This window comes from Zophobas morio, unplaced genomic scaffold (assembly GCF_036711695.1).
Source record: "Zophobas morio isolate AGI-343-1 ecotype UQ-CSIRO unplaced genomic scaffold, CSIRO_AGI_Zmor_V1 ptg000094l, whole genome shotgun sequence".
Classification (NCBI taxonomy): domain Eukaryota; kingdom Metazoa; phylum Arthropoda; class Insecta; order Coleoptera; family Tenebrionidae; genus Zophobas; species Zophobas morio.
Window position 1 is genome coordinate 138,258 of NW_026972199.1, and position 18,122 is coordinate 156,379.

Genomic DNA, 18,122 nt, shown 5'->3' on the forward strand with positions numbered 1-18,122 from the left:
GTCTAGTGTTGCTAACAGGCTTTTTATATTATATTGTTGAACTAGGGGAAAAAAATATATTTACACAGCAAAAATTACTACTTTTTTTAAAGGATGGGCGCCTCAATATTAAAATTCAAGGTTTGGATTTTATATATTACAAAATCTACGACCTAGTTAAATAAACTATATATTTAGGTAAATTAAATCAGTATAACTTTTTACTGTCGGAGGCTTCAATTTTGCTAATATGTGTATGTTTTGGTTCCAAAGAGGGTATAAAGCCTTTGGTAACAATTATTAAACTTTACCGGGTTAAGTTTTTTATATTGAAGTTTATATAGTATTTTTTGGAAATTTAGGTACATTACTTAAAGTTTAAAGAATTAACTCCAGGCTCCTTTCGTAATTAAATTATTAAATTTTGTGGCGAAAAAGGTAACTACTTTAAGAAAACTGTAGGCACTCTTTACTCTACTTTTCAAATATATTTTTAATTTTTATAATTTTTACACTGGCTCTTATTATTTAACATCTATTATTAGGGCACACAAGCGCCGTTATTCCTCCTGGCTATTTCTCATTATGAACTCAAGAGTTTAGATTCAGGCTATTTTTCTAATACCTTGCTATATCTTATATGTATGTAAGTATATTAATGGGCAATTATATTCATATAAAGGAGATGAATTAAAAAGGAATTGTTTACTTTAGGAAGCTTAAAAGTTTACTTGATCTTTACTTTAATATTTTTTTTGTAAAATCTTTCACAGATTTTTCTTGGAAGTTCTCGGGGAAACTCTTGGGTGCTGGTTAACCGCCTTAATCTAAGCACCAGTACTATTTTTGAACACTTTACTGAAGTTAACGTGGATGGTATAACCTTATAATAATTTTTTATTAAATAGCTTTTTCTTTAAAATAGAGTAAAATAATGACATAACTTAAGTATATGGCTTCTTTTTTTTATAGTAATAATACTCAACTTTTTAATTTTTGTAAAAATTTTAATTCATTTGGTCGCTTTTCTTATAAGTTTATTTAGAAAAACTTTGTCTATTAAATTTGCAGAAACAGCGAGCTTTACTATACCAAATCATTTTATATATGAGAAGAACGTTTTGAAAAATTTAAAACTGTACTCTAATGAAAAACTTTCCAGAGACGTTAGCTGGCTTCTTAATAAGCGCTGCAGGTAGATCTTCTGTCCAATGAGCACTGCTCACCGTTAAAAAGTACTTCTAAGCACGACTGTGCAGCCCAAACACTCGGTCAGCCCTTTCGATCACTTCAATCTGGTTGCCGTACCAGTGGCAGTTATCGCTGGCTCTCGCCCGGCTTATTTGCTGCGTTGCCTTTACCACCTAGTCCAGCTTCCATTAGACGTTCTGCTCTTCTCTTTGCGATTTAAGTTGTCTTTCACTTGATGTTTATAAAGAATATTATCCTTTCTAATGTTTTTGTTTTGGCGGACGGCTTCGATCATGAATCCTTACTCATATCGGTCATTTTTGGTAAGTCTAAAATTATTATTATTATTATTATTATTATTATTATTATTATTATTATTATTATTATTATTATTATTATTATTACTGTAAGGGGTTAAAGTTGTTTTTTTTTCCGAAAAGCTACTCTTCTTTTCGAGGGGAGCGCAACTTTATCGTAGCCGACAAAGTTGCTTATTACGAATTTTTACTGCTAGTTCCTTTCTTTTACATATCGCTTTCATTAAGATTGCAGTGCACTATCGACGTTCCTTTAATTATTTGTTCTCTAATAAAGCGGTCCACTCTTCAATAACACTGGAAGCGGTTTCAGTGGTTATCATGTAGATGCTCTATTCATAAATTTTTTTTTAATAAAAGGATTTAATAGTTGCTCTGACTTTTTGTCATATTTTTCACAACTTCTGCCTCTTCTTAAAGAAGTTTTACTATTTACAAGCTGATATACATAACTAGCTGATGGGTTTTGTTAGGATTCTCCTCTTTATTGCATATCTGCTTGGAACGATAACGCTTATGTACACACATCTTAAGACCCAGAAAAACTATACCGTACCAATTTTTTCCCCGGATTGGTATTACTGCGTTGATTAGAACGTCTTCTTCTCAACTCACATTTTACTGGTAGGGATGGCTGCTTACAAGGAGACTGTGGAACACTATAAAAAAAAGTTGGCCGCAGTGTTGCTGGGGCACGTCTTGGGATTTATGGCTTCGTTCCGTAATAAAGAAAGGCAACACCTATGCGGCCCCGCTTTTTGGTTTTAGTGTTAAAGTCTTTTGGTTGTACAAACCAGTAAAAAAAATTATTAAAAATGCAGGGGAAAATAGATTTCAAGATGACTAATATTTTTATGTTAATAGTTCTATATCATAATCACTTCTGTACAGACAAGGAGTGTATTATCCCCGACGTGCCACAGACTTTTCATTTCGGAAGGAAAGGTTTTCTTTACTTCTAAATAAGTTTGAGCGGGTTTTAAAGTAACATGCGGATAGGCTCTTCTTTTCCTCCTGTTTTCAAGTAAAAATCTGATAGTTTATCTCTTGTAGGGAAACATGTGCTTCAGGGGCAAATGTGGATAACGACTATTTCTACGCTATTTACTTCCGAACGCACGCGTTAAATACCCTTACCAACGTAAAATTAAGTAATATTCATCGTCCTGCTCGCTTTAAGTCCTTGTACCGATACCAATATTCACTGTTATGATTGATATTTGAAAAGGATCTGTACGAGCACGACTCCACGTTTCTCAAGAAGCGCCGTTCATATCAATCGAGCAGAATGCCCTTGCTTAATTGGCTATGACGAATATGTGCCGAACACGACACCTATTCCTTATTCTTCTTTCATAAACTTGACGTATTATCCTTCTTAAGGGCAAAAGTATGTAATATGGTACTCCCAAAGGTCAGATAAAGGAGCGATAGATACAGGATATTTGAAAGAACTACTGGAATGTTGGGGCATGTGGGACTTAGGTTATAATGATTTTAATCAATAGACTTCAAGTTTTTTAAAAAATTAGAGAAGTTCACATTGATTTTCATGAATTGCTATAGACAAAGAATTTATGAAAATGTAAAAGTAACAATTGTTTACAAAAAGTTTTTTCTAATGTCCGCGGCTTGCATCATGGGATCCTCACTTTTCACATTAAAGGCAACTTAATAATGGTCATCTTCCACTCATTTATATTATATAATATAGAGAGCAATGATAATGTACAGTAATGAAATTTTAAATATATGTCTTTATTTTTGTCCTAAAGGTCATTGGGGATCACACCTCCTATGCTAGAACGCACATGCCGTCCGGTGTCATTTCTGTTCGTCCTAAACCACGAGGACGGCCGTTTGATTCTAAGCTCTTAGAAAAGTTAAACGAGGACTCTTGTTAATAAAAAGATATCTATTTAATAAGGATGCAAGCGCTACATGCATTGATTACTTGAGAAAAAGTACAACAAACGGTCGCAAACAGTTCTCTTTAGTACCTTTCTAAGCTGAAATATTTGAAACGTATAATGAAGGTGTTAATAGTTTAGTCAATGCGATTTGGGTCACTTGCTTTTCGTCTCCAAGAAAATGTATTGTTTACGCGCCTCGCCCTACGCTCAAATCGTTCTACTTTGGTAGAACAAGCTAATAAGCGTTTCAAGTGTTTTTTAGTTTTGTTCTACTAAAGTAGAACTTTTACACGTTAATGAATAGAATTAATTTTCAGTGGATAAAACCATCTCCTTGGGGGCCCACGTGTGTATATAAACTGGTAAATAATACCATTCTTTAGAGTACTGATACAAAGACACTGTGTTTCAATGCCAACGTACTAGCACTCCTCAACACTCGCCTTGATTCTTCACTTTTCATGTTTCAAAGTTGGTAGACTAGAAAATTCTAGTAATAATTTAGAAAATAAATACTCACTTGTAGGCACAGAATTCTTCACTTAATTGTCCGGCACAACAACTAACACAGAATTGGTCTGACTCCCCCTCGAACGACAGCTTTAGTTTATATTTGTAATCCGTGCTGTTGCTTTATTCAATCAAATCTAGCAAAGTTAGGGTTACTTTATAGTTTGAATTTACATTCCTCAAAAAAAATTGGAGTTTTAAGTTACTGTCTATAGCTAATTTAAGAAGACTCACGAGAGCACTGTTTGAATTCTTTCACCTTTAAAAACGGAGATCTTTGATCTTAAAGAATGGCAGTTTTCAGAGCATTGCGAAACGTCTCTGAACAAGTTTAACCGTCACTTTGCCGAAATATTCGCAGACGTAGATCTCTCCTACTTTTTTTTCTTACAGTTTAAAGTCTCCCTGCGGCTGTTACTATTACGTTGAGGCATAACACACTAGTTTCCATGTGTAAAAAGTATTTTCTAAAACTACTCTTTACCAACCAATGTTGGCAGAAATTAAGTAGTAAATTATAACTAAAATCGAAAAGTAGTTGAACCTACGATAATAGGTGGTATTAATTAAAATAAAAGACGCTGCGTTTAACTAATACCAGTGAAATGAACATAATCCAATAATATATTGCAATAAACAATATATAAACAAAATATATTTTGTGAAAACAAAACATCTAAATTGGCTGGCTAACAAAGTCTAGCCCCTGCGGCCTGTTTCCCTTTCTCTGCGCCTTCTTTTTCGTTCTTGTTTTTAATAACCATACCACTCACTCTAATTTCATAGCATCCATAAAACAATAATTGTAAAAATCTTTAAATCTAATTTAGGTAATAATTTCGTTTTCATTACAAAACGTTGTTTAGCTCATTTGGTTTTTTCCTTACACTCTCTTCAGTTGGACTTGTCTCCTGGAGCCACGCAGGGACAAGACAGTCTTATACTGTTTAGCAGCTTGTATCGTTACTAATTTGATCCCGTAGGAGGATATTATGGGTACCTCCTTGGATACAAGCCTGATTACCACTTAGTCTAATACATTATGCTCTCCTACTAGAATCTAATTTTTTCTCTGAGAGTCGAAGGATGACTAGTCGATGCTTAAAATTATGGTTTAACCCACGGCTGTATATAAAATTGCTATTCATAACTTATAATTTCTAGCAGTCATACCATTTTTTCCCTGAAAGTCAGCTTTCTGTACATGCTCGGGTCATTAGTAAATATTAAATACTTAATTTTTTAGCTTAGAGTTTTCGAAATAGAGTCTAAAGTGAACAACGATGATATATATGCATTTATCTGAAAAAGTCAAACTGAAATTCATAAATCTCAAAACCTCAAAAAGCACAACCTTCTACGCAACCAAACACTTACTAAAGTGTTTATCCCTCTTTGGGGGCTGTTCGGTTAAGAGTTTGTTAGTTTCTTCTGTTTTCTATTTTCTCGCAGCTAAAACAATTGATGTTAATGAGATTTAGTAAGCCGTTAAAGTCGAGAATTGTAGTAAAAAAAAATTTACGTTGCTACACTGTTAGAGCAGATTCACAACCTCGCCCTATGATTATTTATACTAAAACAGGTTATCATTACTCGGCTTGCATTCTTTTAGCCGAAACTTACAACAGTATTTTATAAGATGAGGCCCCTTTGCTTGCCACTGCGTCATTTTTCCCAATTTTGAGCAGTTTTTGCAGAAAAGCCGAGATTATCGTATCATTAAGTAATATTTCTCTTGCGAACAGAATTCTTTCGTTATGGTCCCATCGTTTGAAGCCCGAGCAAAGAGTTGAAGTTGCTATTGTTATTTTTGATATTAAAGAATATCTCTAGCAACGATTATTTGTAAATTAGGATGATCTTGCTAAACTTGGTCAACTTGTTAGAACTCCATTTGCTAATATTATTAAGCTCCCAAACATAAGCGCTTCTATACCTCAACTTATTTCTTGTATCAAGGAATTACAAAAAAGGGGTTCTCTATTTTTTTATTTTAATAATAGTTGAACTTTGTATACATATTAAGATTGACCAACACTACCACCAGGATATTATATTCCTGATTATCCAAGCTCCCCTTCGGATGAAAAAGAAACTACCATTCAGAAAACATATTCTAGAGTTTTAGGAAGCGCCGTAAATCCAGTACTTCGTGAAGGTCAAATTATACTTATCTAATTCTGTTGAAATTTTAAATATCTTAAACTTTTACTCTGAATATATTTACATGTTTCTTTATTGGTTTGTGCCCATTTAAAGTTACTTTTTAACTCTATGTATCACTTTAATAATTTTGCTTGCAATGGAATATTTTTGCGCTAGTTTTTTTAAAATTTCGTGACTAACGTTTCTTTTTACTAAAGTAAAGTTCGCATAGTAATAGAAATTTTATTACTAAATATTTGCAATAATCTATTTCATTCTTTAAAGTAATTAACTGAAAACCTTTTAATTCGGCATTGACTATTATCTGAAAGTAAAAGATTGTTAAGTGTTTTATAAGATTTTTCAGTCAAAGTATTGAATATTTGAAGTCCAATTTATTTAAAAGATCCTAAGAAAACCTTTACTTTATGGTCTCGTGTTATTATTTACTTTTTATTTTGCTTTTGCTGTTTTACAAATCTTACAAGTTACAATATAACTTTTTTACTCTTTTTTACAAAATATATATATTTATGTTGTACGCTTCAAACTTTATATAAAATTCAAAGATAGCCTTAAAGTTATAAAAGTTCCGAAACGTTACATATTAATACAGGGAACTCTCTTCGCTGGGCAGCTGCTCCTGTTAAGCAGTATGCCATGAAGCATCCAACGCGTCTTGGCGATTGGTCGCCTGACTCCAAAACCCACGTAGCACATATGACAAGTGGCGATTTTTTCGAAAATGAGGTTTTTACAGTTTTTTATGATATGAAGACTTTAATCCTAAAATAATTTAAGGTTTCTTATAAAACTTTTGCTATTTAATATAATAAAAGCATTCAAGTTTTAATTAGTGGGGGCATTACTTAACAAGCTTTGAGATATTTGTTATTAATCTCTTGCGTAGTAAAAAGTAAACTATAGCACAAACAAAGAGCGAGGGCCAGTAAAACTATTGTTTTGCGTGAGGCAACATATTTTTTAAAACTTCTTTAAAGTACTTTCTGTATTTCAAATCGCATTTTTACTGGTACTTCTATAAGATTCTCGATTGTTTCTCCCACTTATTATTTTTCGCTCATTTTATATAATTTTTTAATTATGTGTATTTAGTAGTTGTCTTTTTTCTGTTGGGGGTGGGGGGGGGTGCCCATGAATAAGCTTAAAAATAGTAAAGAACTAAAAATTATGAATTATAATATATCAGGATCAATAAGAAGAGTTTTTTGTAGAAGACCAATCAGATTTTAATTTTTTAAACCGTTTACTTTATGCATTCTAACGACGGGTTAGTATTTTATTTGCGGTGCGGTTCTTTTGAGAGCCAATAGGGTCACTAAAAACACAATGAATGACCGCGCAAAAATAGCAGAAAACTTAACGAAGCGATATGAGAACGGATAATTTTTTTTTGTTACTAAATTAATTATATTAAAAGTTTTTTTTAAATAAATTATTCTATAAAATTAATTATATTACTTTTGTGCCAATTTTTATATTAGATTTTTAAATCAGAAGTATACTAGCACTTATCACGGCAATAATTTTCATAATAAATTTACTACTTTTAATGATTATCAATAGTGGATGTTTATTTCATTAAATATTTGAGTAGAACAATTGTAATGAAATTACCGAAAGACGATTCGCTTAACTATACAACCATATTTTTTTAATAAAAATAAATTTACATTTTATGCGTTTTTTTTGCTGCCTGGCGGTAACTATTGTTAATAAGTATAAAAAATATAATAATTTATATTATACACATTTTAGTATTTTAAAATTTATGAAGGGATTAGTACTAGTACTAAAAATTAAATTAATTTATTATTTACTAATCAGATTTCGCATATAATGCAATACGACGATTTTGCGCGAATTGAATTTCGAGAGGAGAATGGTAATAAAGTAAAAGTGATGAAGGACGGAATAAAACTTTTAAAAGGTAAAGAAAAAAAGTTTTTGAGTTAATATAAAAGCTTCTCAACAAAAAAATTATATAGAAGTAAAAAGTTATAACTAATATGCATTTTAAAGAGAAAGAAGTTTTATTCTAATAAGTATAAGTTAAGTTGAATATAATATAAAATAAATTTTTTTTCTAAAAATTACAATTATGATGACAATAGTAATTTGTTGAGTAAAACATTAAAGAAATAACTCTAGGAATAGAATTAGTTAAACGCAGTAGAGTTATTGAGCGGAATTAACTTAATAATATAAATCATAATAAAGATGCAATGTACGTTGTAAACATACTGAAAATAACGTAGAATGATCTATAATGCGTGAAGTGTACAAAAAGTAAATAAAACTTTATATACTTTTTAAAATTTTTAACTGTTTAAGAAAATGTAATATTACTTACAATGGCCCGCCAAATAACGGCAATTACAATAGTACTCTGCTTAAAACAAGTAAAAAAAATGAACAAATAGAAAAAAAAGAAAAAGTAAAGAAAAAAGAGAGCTTATATCTAATAGAGAAAAGTTTTATTCAATAAAATCATTACTATAAAACAAAAATGAAAGATTATGGCTTTATAGTTTCAATGATGTTGGGAGCCGTTTATTGTTAAGTTTTTTTTTAAAGTATTACATAATTGAAATTATGTAGTCGTTGAACTTTTTCACTTTTATTAATGGAAGACTCCTTGAAACTGTTGAAAAGTTTTTTAGCTTTGTAGTTTTCTCTGCTTTTTACTTTCCAGTATTCGTTTAGAGCAGACCAGTAGCTATAGAAAAAAAAAACTATTTTGTGCGTTTCTTTATTTTATATTTGTTACTTGTAGTATATTTACTTTATTACTTTTGTAATGCTTTTATAAAAAATCCTTGTGTATTTATATATCATTATTGTTGTTTTAGGGGAGGTTATTGATAGCACCTTTATGAGTCGAAGTAAACTTGAAAGTTTCTTGGACAAAACGCTGGAAGACGCAAGAAAAAATAATCTTCTTGTAGTCCACTTTTTTATATTTTTTATAACATTGAATAACGAGAAGTTTCTTTTTTTTTGTTCATTTTTTCTTATATATAATGCTCCTCTCTTTAAATTTTTATTGTGGAATAGGAGAGTTGTCCCCCTTTTATTCACTTTTTTATTTCGTTGAAACAGTTTTATTGGTTGGGAGTTAATGTTTTGTTTATAGTTTTTAATTGGTTGGTGTACTATACAAAAGGTTATTATTTATTATTATTTCTTTATTATTTCTCAATGTAAAATATACTTGCTGCTCTGAAAACTTTTAAGCGAATCGTACATTCTTATTAGCGCCCCCACTCTTCCTTTCGTAGTAACCCTCAAATTTAGGGCTGGTCCTTCTTAGTAAAAATAGAATTTTATAACCAATGAAAAGCGGGAGTCGGCAGTAGCAAGGAAGGCTCCCCGAGCCCGTCTGGCTACGACAATGCTTTTAACTTTTACTTTTTCTTGTATTGTGGCTGTATAAGTTTATAAGAGTTACAAGTATTACATTTCTGTGGCTACACTTTTTCCCTTATATTTAAGGTAATTGAAAGCACTTCTCAGTATACCTCAAGCACTTTTACGTATTTTTATTAATTGTTATAAAGTTTTCTGTGCATTTGAAAGCTACAATGATGAAAGTTTCCGACCCGAAAATTTTCGGCGCTGTCGTTCTTGCTTACTTTAAGCCGCTCTTTGCCAAGCACGCGGCTTTGTTTGACCAACTTGGCGTGGATATAACTAATGGGTTTGACGATGTCATTCAAAAGGCACCTGTTTGCTACGAAATTGGGCTATTTACTTTCTCATTACACGTTCCTCTCATATATAGATACAAGCATTGCCACTAGAGCAACGAGCAGAGATCGAACGAGACATCGAGGCGTGCTATGCCCGTGGCCCCCCCCTGGCTGTTGTACGAGAGAACAGGACTAACTTGCATGTGCCCAGCGATGTCATCGTGGACGCCTCCATGCCCGCTGTCATCCGTGATTCTGGAAAAATGTGGAATAGTAGCGGCCAATTACAGGACACCGTGTGCGTCATACCGGATCGTTGTTATGCACTCCAATACCAGAGTTGCATCGACTTCATGAAGAATAATGGCAGGATGGATGCTGGTATAGCCAATGCTACAGGCTATGGGACGCAATGCTGGCTTCCTTATGTGTATGGTTGCCAACAGGCACGATGGGCCACACGTCGAACATCGGCCTCATGGCTCAGAAGGCCGAGGAGTACGGGTCCCATGACAAGACCTTCGAGGCGCCTTCTAGTGGTGAATTTTGCGTGGTTGACTCAAAGGGCGCCGTTCTCCTCAGACACGCGGTTGAGCGGGGCGATTTATGGCGGATGTGCCAAACTAAAGGTAATTTTTTTAGTGTTTATACCTTTACGCATACTTCGATTGACCTTCCATCCACCTGGAAGAACTTCCCATTAGAGATTGGGTCCAACTAGCTGTCACTCAATCCAGAGCCACAAACACACCTGCCATTTTTTGGCTCGATGAGCATAGAGCACACGATCGCAACCTAATTGGACTAGTCAAGCAGTACTTAAAGGAACACAATATCAAGGGATTGGCCATATCTATCATGCCGCCCCACGCTGCTATGGTGGAGACCCTCAAACGCGTATTCCATAGCATTATGTTATTTTCATGGACATTATTATACTAACGGCAACCACTAGGCTAAAGCAGGAAAAGATACCATTACGGTCACTGGAAATGTTCTTCGCGATTACAATACGGATTTATTTCCTATACTCGAGCTGGGAACCAGCGCTAAAATGCTTTCTGTCGTTCCTTTGCTAGCGGGTTGCCTCAACTTTTCTTTCTTTCCTTGATAACATTATTTTTATTTTGTTTTCTGTTTGCAAGGTGGAAAACTCTATGAAACAGGCGCCGGTGGCTCTGCGCCAAAGCACGTGGAACAATTTCTAAAGGAGGGTCACCTTCGCTGGGATTCATTGGGAGAATACTTAGCGGTGGCGGCCTCTTTGCAAGACTTGGGCAAGAAGTTTGGTAGTAGCAAGGCAGCAGTTCTGGGGGGCGCACTAAACGAGGCCGTCTCACAACTGCTGGACAACCAAAAACTGCCCTCTCGGAAAGTCCATGAGCTCGACAATAGAGGGTCCACGTTTTACCTCACGTGGTACTGGGCCCGTTCTCTAGCTACGCGCAATGCTTCCTTCAACACGCTTGCAAGTCAGCTGGAGGCCAATGCAGAGCAGATTTTAAAAGAGCTGAATGACTGTCAAGGGCGGCCAGTGGACTTGGGAGGGTACTACTTCCCCCACCCTCGGAATGTTGCAGAGGCAATGAGGCCAAGCGAGTTGTTTAATAGCATTATTGATCAATAAAGAGGCACACCAAAGCTTTACAAAAATCTAGTAGTTCTGACACCATTTAAACTTTTTAGACCCCATACACGCAAGGAAAAAGGGTTTTGTTGTTTTAAAATAAGTTTAATGGCCGAAGGGATTAAGTATTAAATTGGACTGACTTCTTTTTCGTCATCCAGGCGTATTTAAGTGCATAATTCTTCTTAAATTTTTAATATACACCATAATCATTAGAGTGAAGCTAACTTTCTATTAGGTGCTCATTAAATTATACTTCCTACTGCTGTCTAAAAGATTCCTTAAAATTTATTGACGCTGTTTTTAATCCATGTTGCACGTTTTAGATTTTTTTTTAAATCTTAAGCGTGAGCATACGCGTAATTAAAATTTTTTATATAATTTTTTTCTAAATACTTTAGTGGCCTCTCATGCTTCTTAACTTCACATTAAATACAAGTGTAACAATATATACCAATTAGAGAAAAGAGTTTATGATAAAGTCATCTTGATAGGTATAAAAATCACCGGATATAGTTAATGATGCCAATAGTTATATTTAAACCAAAGATATTTGTACATGATGATAGAATGGGGTATGAAAAGTCTATGATGGCTAATATTTTGGTAATATTTCTTAATAATGTACGCAGCAATTCCACGTAGCAAGTACGACACTATTTTCGGTAAGAGGGTGGTTGCTTCGCACGCCAGAGCCATCTTTTGCACTATACAGAGGGCCGTGGGAATAACCAAACATTGCTGCTCGACTAGCTTGGCAGCACTCAAGTAATGGTATTTTCATCCCGTTGCTTGCTGTCTTCTTTTGGGTTATTGATATGAACTACTTAATAGTGGGATCATAGGCTTATCATGGAAAATAACTATGTAAATAAAAGTTATACTTATAAGGAGTAACGTTTGTTATTCGATTGAAACGTACTTTTAAGAATAATATGCACTTCAGCTTACAGTCCGAGTTCAACTTGCAAAACCAAAACTTAAAAAAAAGAAATAACGTTGTATAAGTGCAAGTACAATTTCAATATATAATAAGTAACTGAGAAAAAGAAATTAACCTAAACAGAAAAATAATAAGTACAATAACTACCCGACTTAATCTTTAAGTAGAAAAAGGTTCAAAGATTTCTAAAAATGAATTCTCACGGAGGCAGGTTAATTTTAAAAATTTTCAGGTCATTTTTAAGTATTATATAAGTAATATGAAATCTTTAAAGAAACCTTAATTTCTTTAAGTTAATTATAAATATACTCTCTTCTGATTTTATATATAGAAACACCATCCAAACTTTAATAAAACATCATATTACCTGTCTGCATAAACTAAAATTTTTTAAAACTACATTGTTTTTAAATAAATCTTGATATCATATGTTTTTTCAATCTAAAATATAAAGTAGGCAAGGCAACCTTATCCCCTTTTTTTTTTTAATATTACTTTTATATTTTAATAAAATAGTCAAAAAATTATAAAAGATATAACTCTAGCCATGAATCAGGCAAATTTGAAAGAGAGCAGATAATAAGCAGCAAATATTATTTTGCAACGCGTTCATAAAGGCGTGCTCTCAATAGACTAAATTTTTGTGTCCTGTATGCAATTTTATTTTTTTTGTGCGCAACATTTATTCATTTTGGCAGTATAATTATTTAATAATTTTTTTTTAGGTTAATTTCTATAAAAATAATAAGATTTTTTGTTTAATTACAAAAATTATTTTATTTTTATTTTATCTTGTTAACTTTTGTGGTTTGAACAAAATAGTAACTTTACATTATTGAAAACTTAAAAGTTTTTGTTTTGTTTTTTACTTGAATTATGTGCTTGAAAACTTTAGAAGCTTTAGAATATAGCGGCTTACAAGAGAGGCATCCCACTGTTATACTTTCCCTAGAGAAAAGTCTTCCGGTTCCACTAACCGGAGCTTTTGTTGCTACTATCTGTAATCATAAACAAACGTCTAAAATTATTAGGTTAGTTTTCTATATATATTATTAAAAAAATATTGTAAAGTGATTATAGGATCCTTTCTGAAAAGTTTCCACTCAAAACTCTGTCTCACCTTCGAAGAATTAAAAAGGATGTTACGGAGGATGGGTAATTTTAGTTATTGCAAGGAAAATTAAACATTTATAAAACCTTATAATATTTCATATATTGGAAAACTGTTAAAAGTTTAGTACATCTTTAAATTTACGTAAGACGTGAAAGTTCTTACATTGTGCTTCATTATTACAAATTGAACTGTTTATAACTTTATAATTTAAAATTACAGATTTCTTATTTTTTATTATTTAGGTGGTCTGTTAAATATTTTATTACTCTTATTTTTAAATCGTTATTTTATTTAATATTAAACTTGTAACTTTACAAAATTTATCATTTAATGATTATACATATATACAACTAGTCGACCTGAACTTACTGTTCTTATAAGTGGATCTGATAATGGAACAGAAGTGGAAGAAAAAATTCGCTTGCTTTTGAAGGAAGATAATATGGATACCTCAATTTCAAATTTTAGAAAGTTTTACTCTGTTAATTTCAAAATTTATTTCATTGTATATTAAATAATGTCTACGTACAAAGTTTTTTGTAATAACTCTAGTTAAAGTTATCAAGAATATATAATATCATGCATATTTTTTATTTTTTTACTGTTAATCTAACTTATGACTTGTTTTAATATAATTTATATATTATAACTTCTTTTTACTATTGTATTATTAAATATCCTAGTATTACTTTCTTATTTAATTTCTTATTTATTTTTTTGAACAATCGTAAGTATTATGCTTTAAAAAAAAGTTGCTTATGCAATTTTTAATAACTAGTTAGTGTAAAGAATTTTTTAATTTTAACGTTAAATTATCTTTTTAGTACTGAAAAAAAACTAAACATGGCAAACATGTGATAAATAGAAGTAACAATATAATTAAAAATATACTTGAAATTTATTTATTATTGAAAAGCTTTGAATAAAGAAATCTATAAGTTATGTTTTTAAATTTAATTTAGTTACAATATAATATTTTATGCGAATTTAGTAAACAACTTTTATGAGTCTTTAAAACTGTAAATAAACTTTTTTGTATATTTATAGTCGACGCTGTTTATTTTCTGCTCAAGTATTGTATTATTTGTTTTGGGCGTCGATGAAAAAGTTTTTAAAGTTATAATTAAAAGTATATTTTAATATATTTTTAGCATTTTTATAGAATTTCTAAATTTACTACAAAACTGATTTTTAATGATTAAAACATTCTAGTATTTTTTCATACTTATTGGTATTTACCTTTTAGTAATCTTTTAAAATGTATTAAAATAAAAAAGTGTTTTATAGTTTTTTTTATAACAAGTTTATTTGTGCAATTACCGTACCTTTATAATTTTTTTTTAAGAATTTCATTTATTATAAACTTATTTAGAACAATTTTTTGTCAATCTATTAATATTTTTTTTTAATAACCATAAATAAATTTTATATTTTTATTATATTAGCTGCTAAATCACTTTAAAAAATGTATAATTTTACTTAATTTTGAAGCTTTTTATTGTTATTTATGAACGTTATAGTCGTTTTTCCCTTATATTTTCAAATTAAATCTTATTTCCAACGAGATTTTTTTTTTTAGATAAAAAGAAGTAACACTTATACTTTTTTGTTTAGTTATTTTTTTTAGAAGTTTATAATTTTTATATAAGTTTTTCTACTTTTTCTTTGGTTTACATTAATAAAACATTTTAATTAGCTATTATTTCCAAAGTGTGGGTTAGTTTTTTTCTTCTACTAAGGTAGAACTATATTAGCAAATTGCATAACCTTCGTTACAGTAAAGTCAGTGGTTCACTTCCACCCATAAGCGTGACTGCTTAGGGGCACGGGTATTGCCCTTATGGTTCAGAAACCATTACTTGTGTCTCCAGTGCAGTACTGTGGCGTCCACGCTCTGTCCGTCTACTGCCACGTATACCCGTAGACATGTGCCATCCTTCTAGCTAAGAGCACTAGTCCGGCGCTGCGCTGGGTTGGTGTAGACTATGCTAGAGTATCCTTCTCTTCATTGAGCAGAAAATTTAGTTTTTATTATTATTTATTATTTTTATTTACTTTTTTAGAGTTTTAGTCTCGGCTACTCCGCCGCTCACTAGAATTCAGTTTGAGCTGATCAAAGACGTCTGGCCCACTCATTTCCTTGAAGACATAAAGTTATTATCGTTATTGAGTTTTCTGATAGCTTTATATTGTATATCAATATAGTGTTTGAACTTTTTACTTTTGTTAGTTTTTTTTATATTTATTTTTGTATATATAAGTAAATATTTTTTTATGCTTTATAATAAGTAGTTTGTAACGGAGCTTTCGTTTAAGAGTTTTATTAAAAAGATTTATATTAATTAAATTTTAAGATGTGATTGAATGGCTTAATAGAAGCTGTAATATTATTGGATACAGACACCTTTTTAATATTAGAAAGCGTTATCACGTGTATCATAACACTTTTTCCTGTTATTATTAGCACCAAGCCATCCATTAGCGTCCGTGCGCCGGTCGTATACTACAGGACTTATGTTAGTCAATAATAGTGCACTGTTATATCGTTTTAGGACGTAGTAACGACCAATCCTTTGGCAGCAAACAACTTTCCTTGGACGGGATTGGTCCTTAATCATTTCTAGCAAACATTTTGACCACTCCGGGTCTTGAAGTGGATTCTTTATTAATATATAATATTTTAGTAGTTTCTAATATTTTACAGTTTTTACTTCAGTGCTTTTCATTATATGACTTAAAAAAACTTAGTCAATTTCTTCTTTTCTAGAGAAACGAGAGAACTTGCGAAATTCTATTTTTCGGGTGAAGACATAGTAATGCTGGAAGGCCACATGCGCTCAGCCCTTGCCTTTGCTCGGGACGCACATTCCTCCAATCATTGGCCTACTGGGTGCGTAATAATTGATCCTATCTCCAATCAAATTGTTTCGAAGGGTTGTGATTCGCCCGCGCATCCTCTAAAACATGCTGTTATGGGAGCTCTTGATTCGCTGGCGGAGTCCCACTGCACCAATAGTGCAGAAGCATATATTGCCACGGGTCTGGATGTTTATGTTACGCGCGAGCCCTGTGTCATGTATATGAAATATTTTTATTGCTTTTTTGTTCAGTATTTTGTACTATTCATTACGCTTAATAGTATAAGTAGTGATGAATAACTTTTTTCTGCTACCTTTATTATTCTATAGAGCAGAAAAAAAATATATTTCATTAAATGATCATTTGTTATATTAAGGAATCTACTTTAAAGCATATCACCTTACACCTTCCGTACTATACAAAACCAGCTTCTTGTTTAGTAATGTCTCGTATAAATAGTGGCTTCTAGAAGAGTTTTCGGAGGTTTTTAGTTATTCGCATGTTTTTTAAATGGTAATAGACAAGTAATAATGGAAAGCGATACAGCTTTTCTTAGTGCATCACTACTCAATCGATTAGCTAAGCGATAGTAGTATTTTCCGATGAAATTAAACGGAATTCATCTCGAGGCGTGTTCATATACATATGAGACAACTAAAAGTGTTTATTATATGCAGTGCCACCTCAGAGTTGTAGTGCGGCGATATCCAGCTTAGGTTCCTCTCGCATAGCTTTGTTAAAAGGGTTTTTTTTCCTTATTGCTGTAGAAGTTAAAAATACTTATATCTAATGCAAATTATATAATAATAATGTAATAAACAATAAGTACTTGTAGCAATAGTTATTAACAGTAATATTTTACTACCAGGTGCGCAATGGCGTTACTTCATTCGCGGGTCCGGCGAGTTTTCTTTGGCCTCCGAACTGCAAATGGCGGATTTTCTTCCCGTTTGCGATTACACCAACAACCTAAGCTGAATCATCGTTTTTCGGTGTACGAAAAATTGTTATATAATGACTGCTTCCGATATCATGAAGGCAGTAAATGATTTACAAAGAGATGGTAATAGTGGAATTTTTTATCTGTAGTACGAGCGAAATAAAACTGTACTTTTTAAAGTACTTGAAAAAGAATTGATTAGGCAGTTTTTGGTGAAGAGATACTTCATTTAAGTAAATTTTTACTGAGCTTTAATGTGTTTAAAATATACAGCTGGCCACTGGTTGCCTTATCTATCAGGTGACCTACTTTATTTACTAGTGCTGGTGCCCTAGGGGTGATTTTTCATAATAAAACCTCAATGAAAACGCTTTTTATTAGTACTTAATTATTTTCTGGTGTTCCCTATACTCTAACCTATTGACGATCTCTATATTCACAGGTTTCAGCTCTGCAAATTTGAACTAACTCATTCAAGTCTTTTTCTTGAGGCTGCCTTTTTAAATAAAGCAACAACAGCACATAACGTATTACCACCCCTATAACAATTTGTGGACCAGTTATATTACGTTTATTAAAACGTCATTAAGCTGTCTTAAGTAATATTAACACATGTCGTTATGTACATTTTAATAAAATTGGCTTTAGCGGTTACACTGCGGATAAATGCGCGTCTAGTTAAAAGTTAGATTTGAAGATTGCTTGTACATATCATGTGAAAGCAAATGACATTATTTTAAACATGTTTACAGGCGCGTGCGTGCAAGCACTGTATAAAATCTTAAATAATGTACTTGCTTAAAAGATTAAAAAATTTTGGGTATAGCTGCGAAGTAATTTAACATAGAGTTCTACTCCTACCCTTTTTCTA

General features: G+C 32.1%; 2 protein-coding genes and 2 long non-coding RNA genes across 10 annotated transcripts; all 4 read left to right on the plus strand.

The window, feature by feature from the left end:
- The first annotated feature begins 48 nt into the window (after window positions 1–48).
- LOC135144336 (uncharacterized) lies at window positions 49–615 on the plus strand. The gene is made up of 4 exons (XR_010283094.1): window positions 49–120; window positions 178–269; window positions 324–417; window positions 525–615. It is a non-coding gene; the product is annotated as an uncharacterized LOC135144336 (long non-coding RNA).
- Window positions 616–689: 74 nt separating this feature from the next.
- On the plus strand, window positions 690–3,344 carry LOC135144335 (uncharacterized). Of its 4 annotated transcripts, XR_010283091.1 has the most exons (14): window positions 690–855; window positions 1,051–1,174; window positions 1,226–1,364; window positions 1,418–1,493; window positions 1,582–1,656; window positions 1,716–1,802; window positions 1,858–1,909; window positions 1,961–2,062; window positions 2,116–2,248; window positions 2,309–2,432; window positions 2,541–2,638; window positions 2,716–2,972; window positions 3,054–3,167; window positions 3,263–3,344. It is a non-coding gene; the product is annotated as an uncharacterized LOC135144335 (long non-coding RNA). The 4 variants fall into 4 exon arrangements; XR_010283090.1 differs by having other exon boundaries at window positions 2,116–2,432; XR_010283092.1 differs by having other exon boundaries at window positions 2,116–2,432; window positions 2,541–2,628.
- Window positions 3,345–5,371: 2,027 nt separating this feature from the next.
- On the plus strand, window positions 5,372–11,397 carry LOC135144337 (isocitrate dehydrogenase [NADP]-like). Its single transcript, XM_064076370.1, has 13 exons — window positions 5,372–5,492; window positions 5,550–5,704; window positions 5,765–5,885; window positions 5,958–6,068; window positions 6,672–6,805; window positions 7,904–8,006; window positions 8,929–9,020; window positions 9,637–9,802; window positions 9,865–10,149; window positions 10,215–10,397; window positions 10,460–10,665; window positions 10,724–10,850; window positions 10,914–11,397. Exons 1-13 carry the CDS (start codon window positions 5,375–5,377, stop codon window positions 11,393–11,395), a joined length of 2,283 nt encoding a protein of 760 aa, XP_063932440.1. The 5' UTR covers window positions 5,372–5,374; the 3' UTR covers window positions 11,396–11,397.
- A 1,672-nt stretch (window positions 11,398–13,069) lies between these two features.
- On the plus strand, window positions 13,070–17,846 carry LOC135144340 (probable inactive tRNA-specific adenosine deaminase-like protein 3). Of its 4 annotated transcripts, XM_064076373.1 has the most exons (11): window positions 13,070–13,369; window positions 13,419–13,493; window positions 13,807–13,923; window positions 15,516–15,605; window positions 15,917–15,968; window positions 16,033–16,097; window positions 16,220–16,528; window positions 17,180–17,374; window positions 17,432–17,484; window positions 17,552–17,631; window positions 17,694–17,846. In XM_064076373.1, exons 1-8 carry the CDS (start codon window positions 13,215–13,217, stop codon window positions 17,358–17,360), a joined length of 1,044 nt encoding a protein of 347 aa, XP_063932443.1. In that variant the 5' UTR covers window positions 13,070–13,214; the 3' UTR covers window positions 17,361–17,374; window positions 17,432–17,484; window positions 17,552–17,631; window positions 17,694–17,846. The 4 variants fall into 4 exon arrangements, with proteins under 4 accessions (XP_063932443.1, XP_063932442.1, XP_063932441.1 ...); XM_064076372.1 differs by having other exon boundaries at window positions 13,071–13,369; window positions 17,180–17,484; XM_064076371.1 differs by having other exon boundaries at window positions 13,071–13,369; window positions 17,180–17,631.
- The last annotated feature ends 276 nt before the right edge of the window (window positions 17,847–18,122 follow it).

Coding starts and splice junctions, on each gene's coding strand:
- LOC135144337 (XM_064076370.1), top strand. CDS start 5,375: ATGTTAATGAGATTTAGTAAGCCGTTAAAGTCGAGAATTGTAGTAAAA. Junction 6,069..6,671: donor AAATCCAGTACTTCGTGAAG/GTCAAATTATAC, acceptor ATATTAATACAG/GGAACTCTCTTCGCTGGGCA. Junction 10,150..10,214: donor TAATGGCAGGATGGATGCTG/GTATAGCCAATG, acceptor GGTTGCCAACAG/GCACGATGGGCCACACGTCG.
- LOC135144340 (XM_064076373.1), top strand. CDS start 13,215: ATGTGCTTGAAAACTTTAGAAGCTTTAGAATATAGCGGCTTACAAGAG. Junction 13,370..13,418: donor CAAACGTCTAAAATTATTAG/GTTAGTTTTCTA, acceptor AAGTGATTATAG/GATCCTTTCTGAAAAGTTTC. Junction 13,494..13,806: donor AAGGATGTTACGGAGGATGG/GTAATTTTAGTT, acceptor ATATACAACTAG/TCGACCTGAACTTACTGTTC.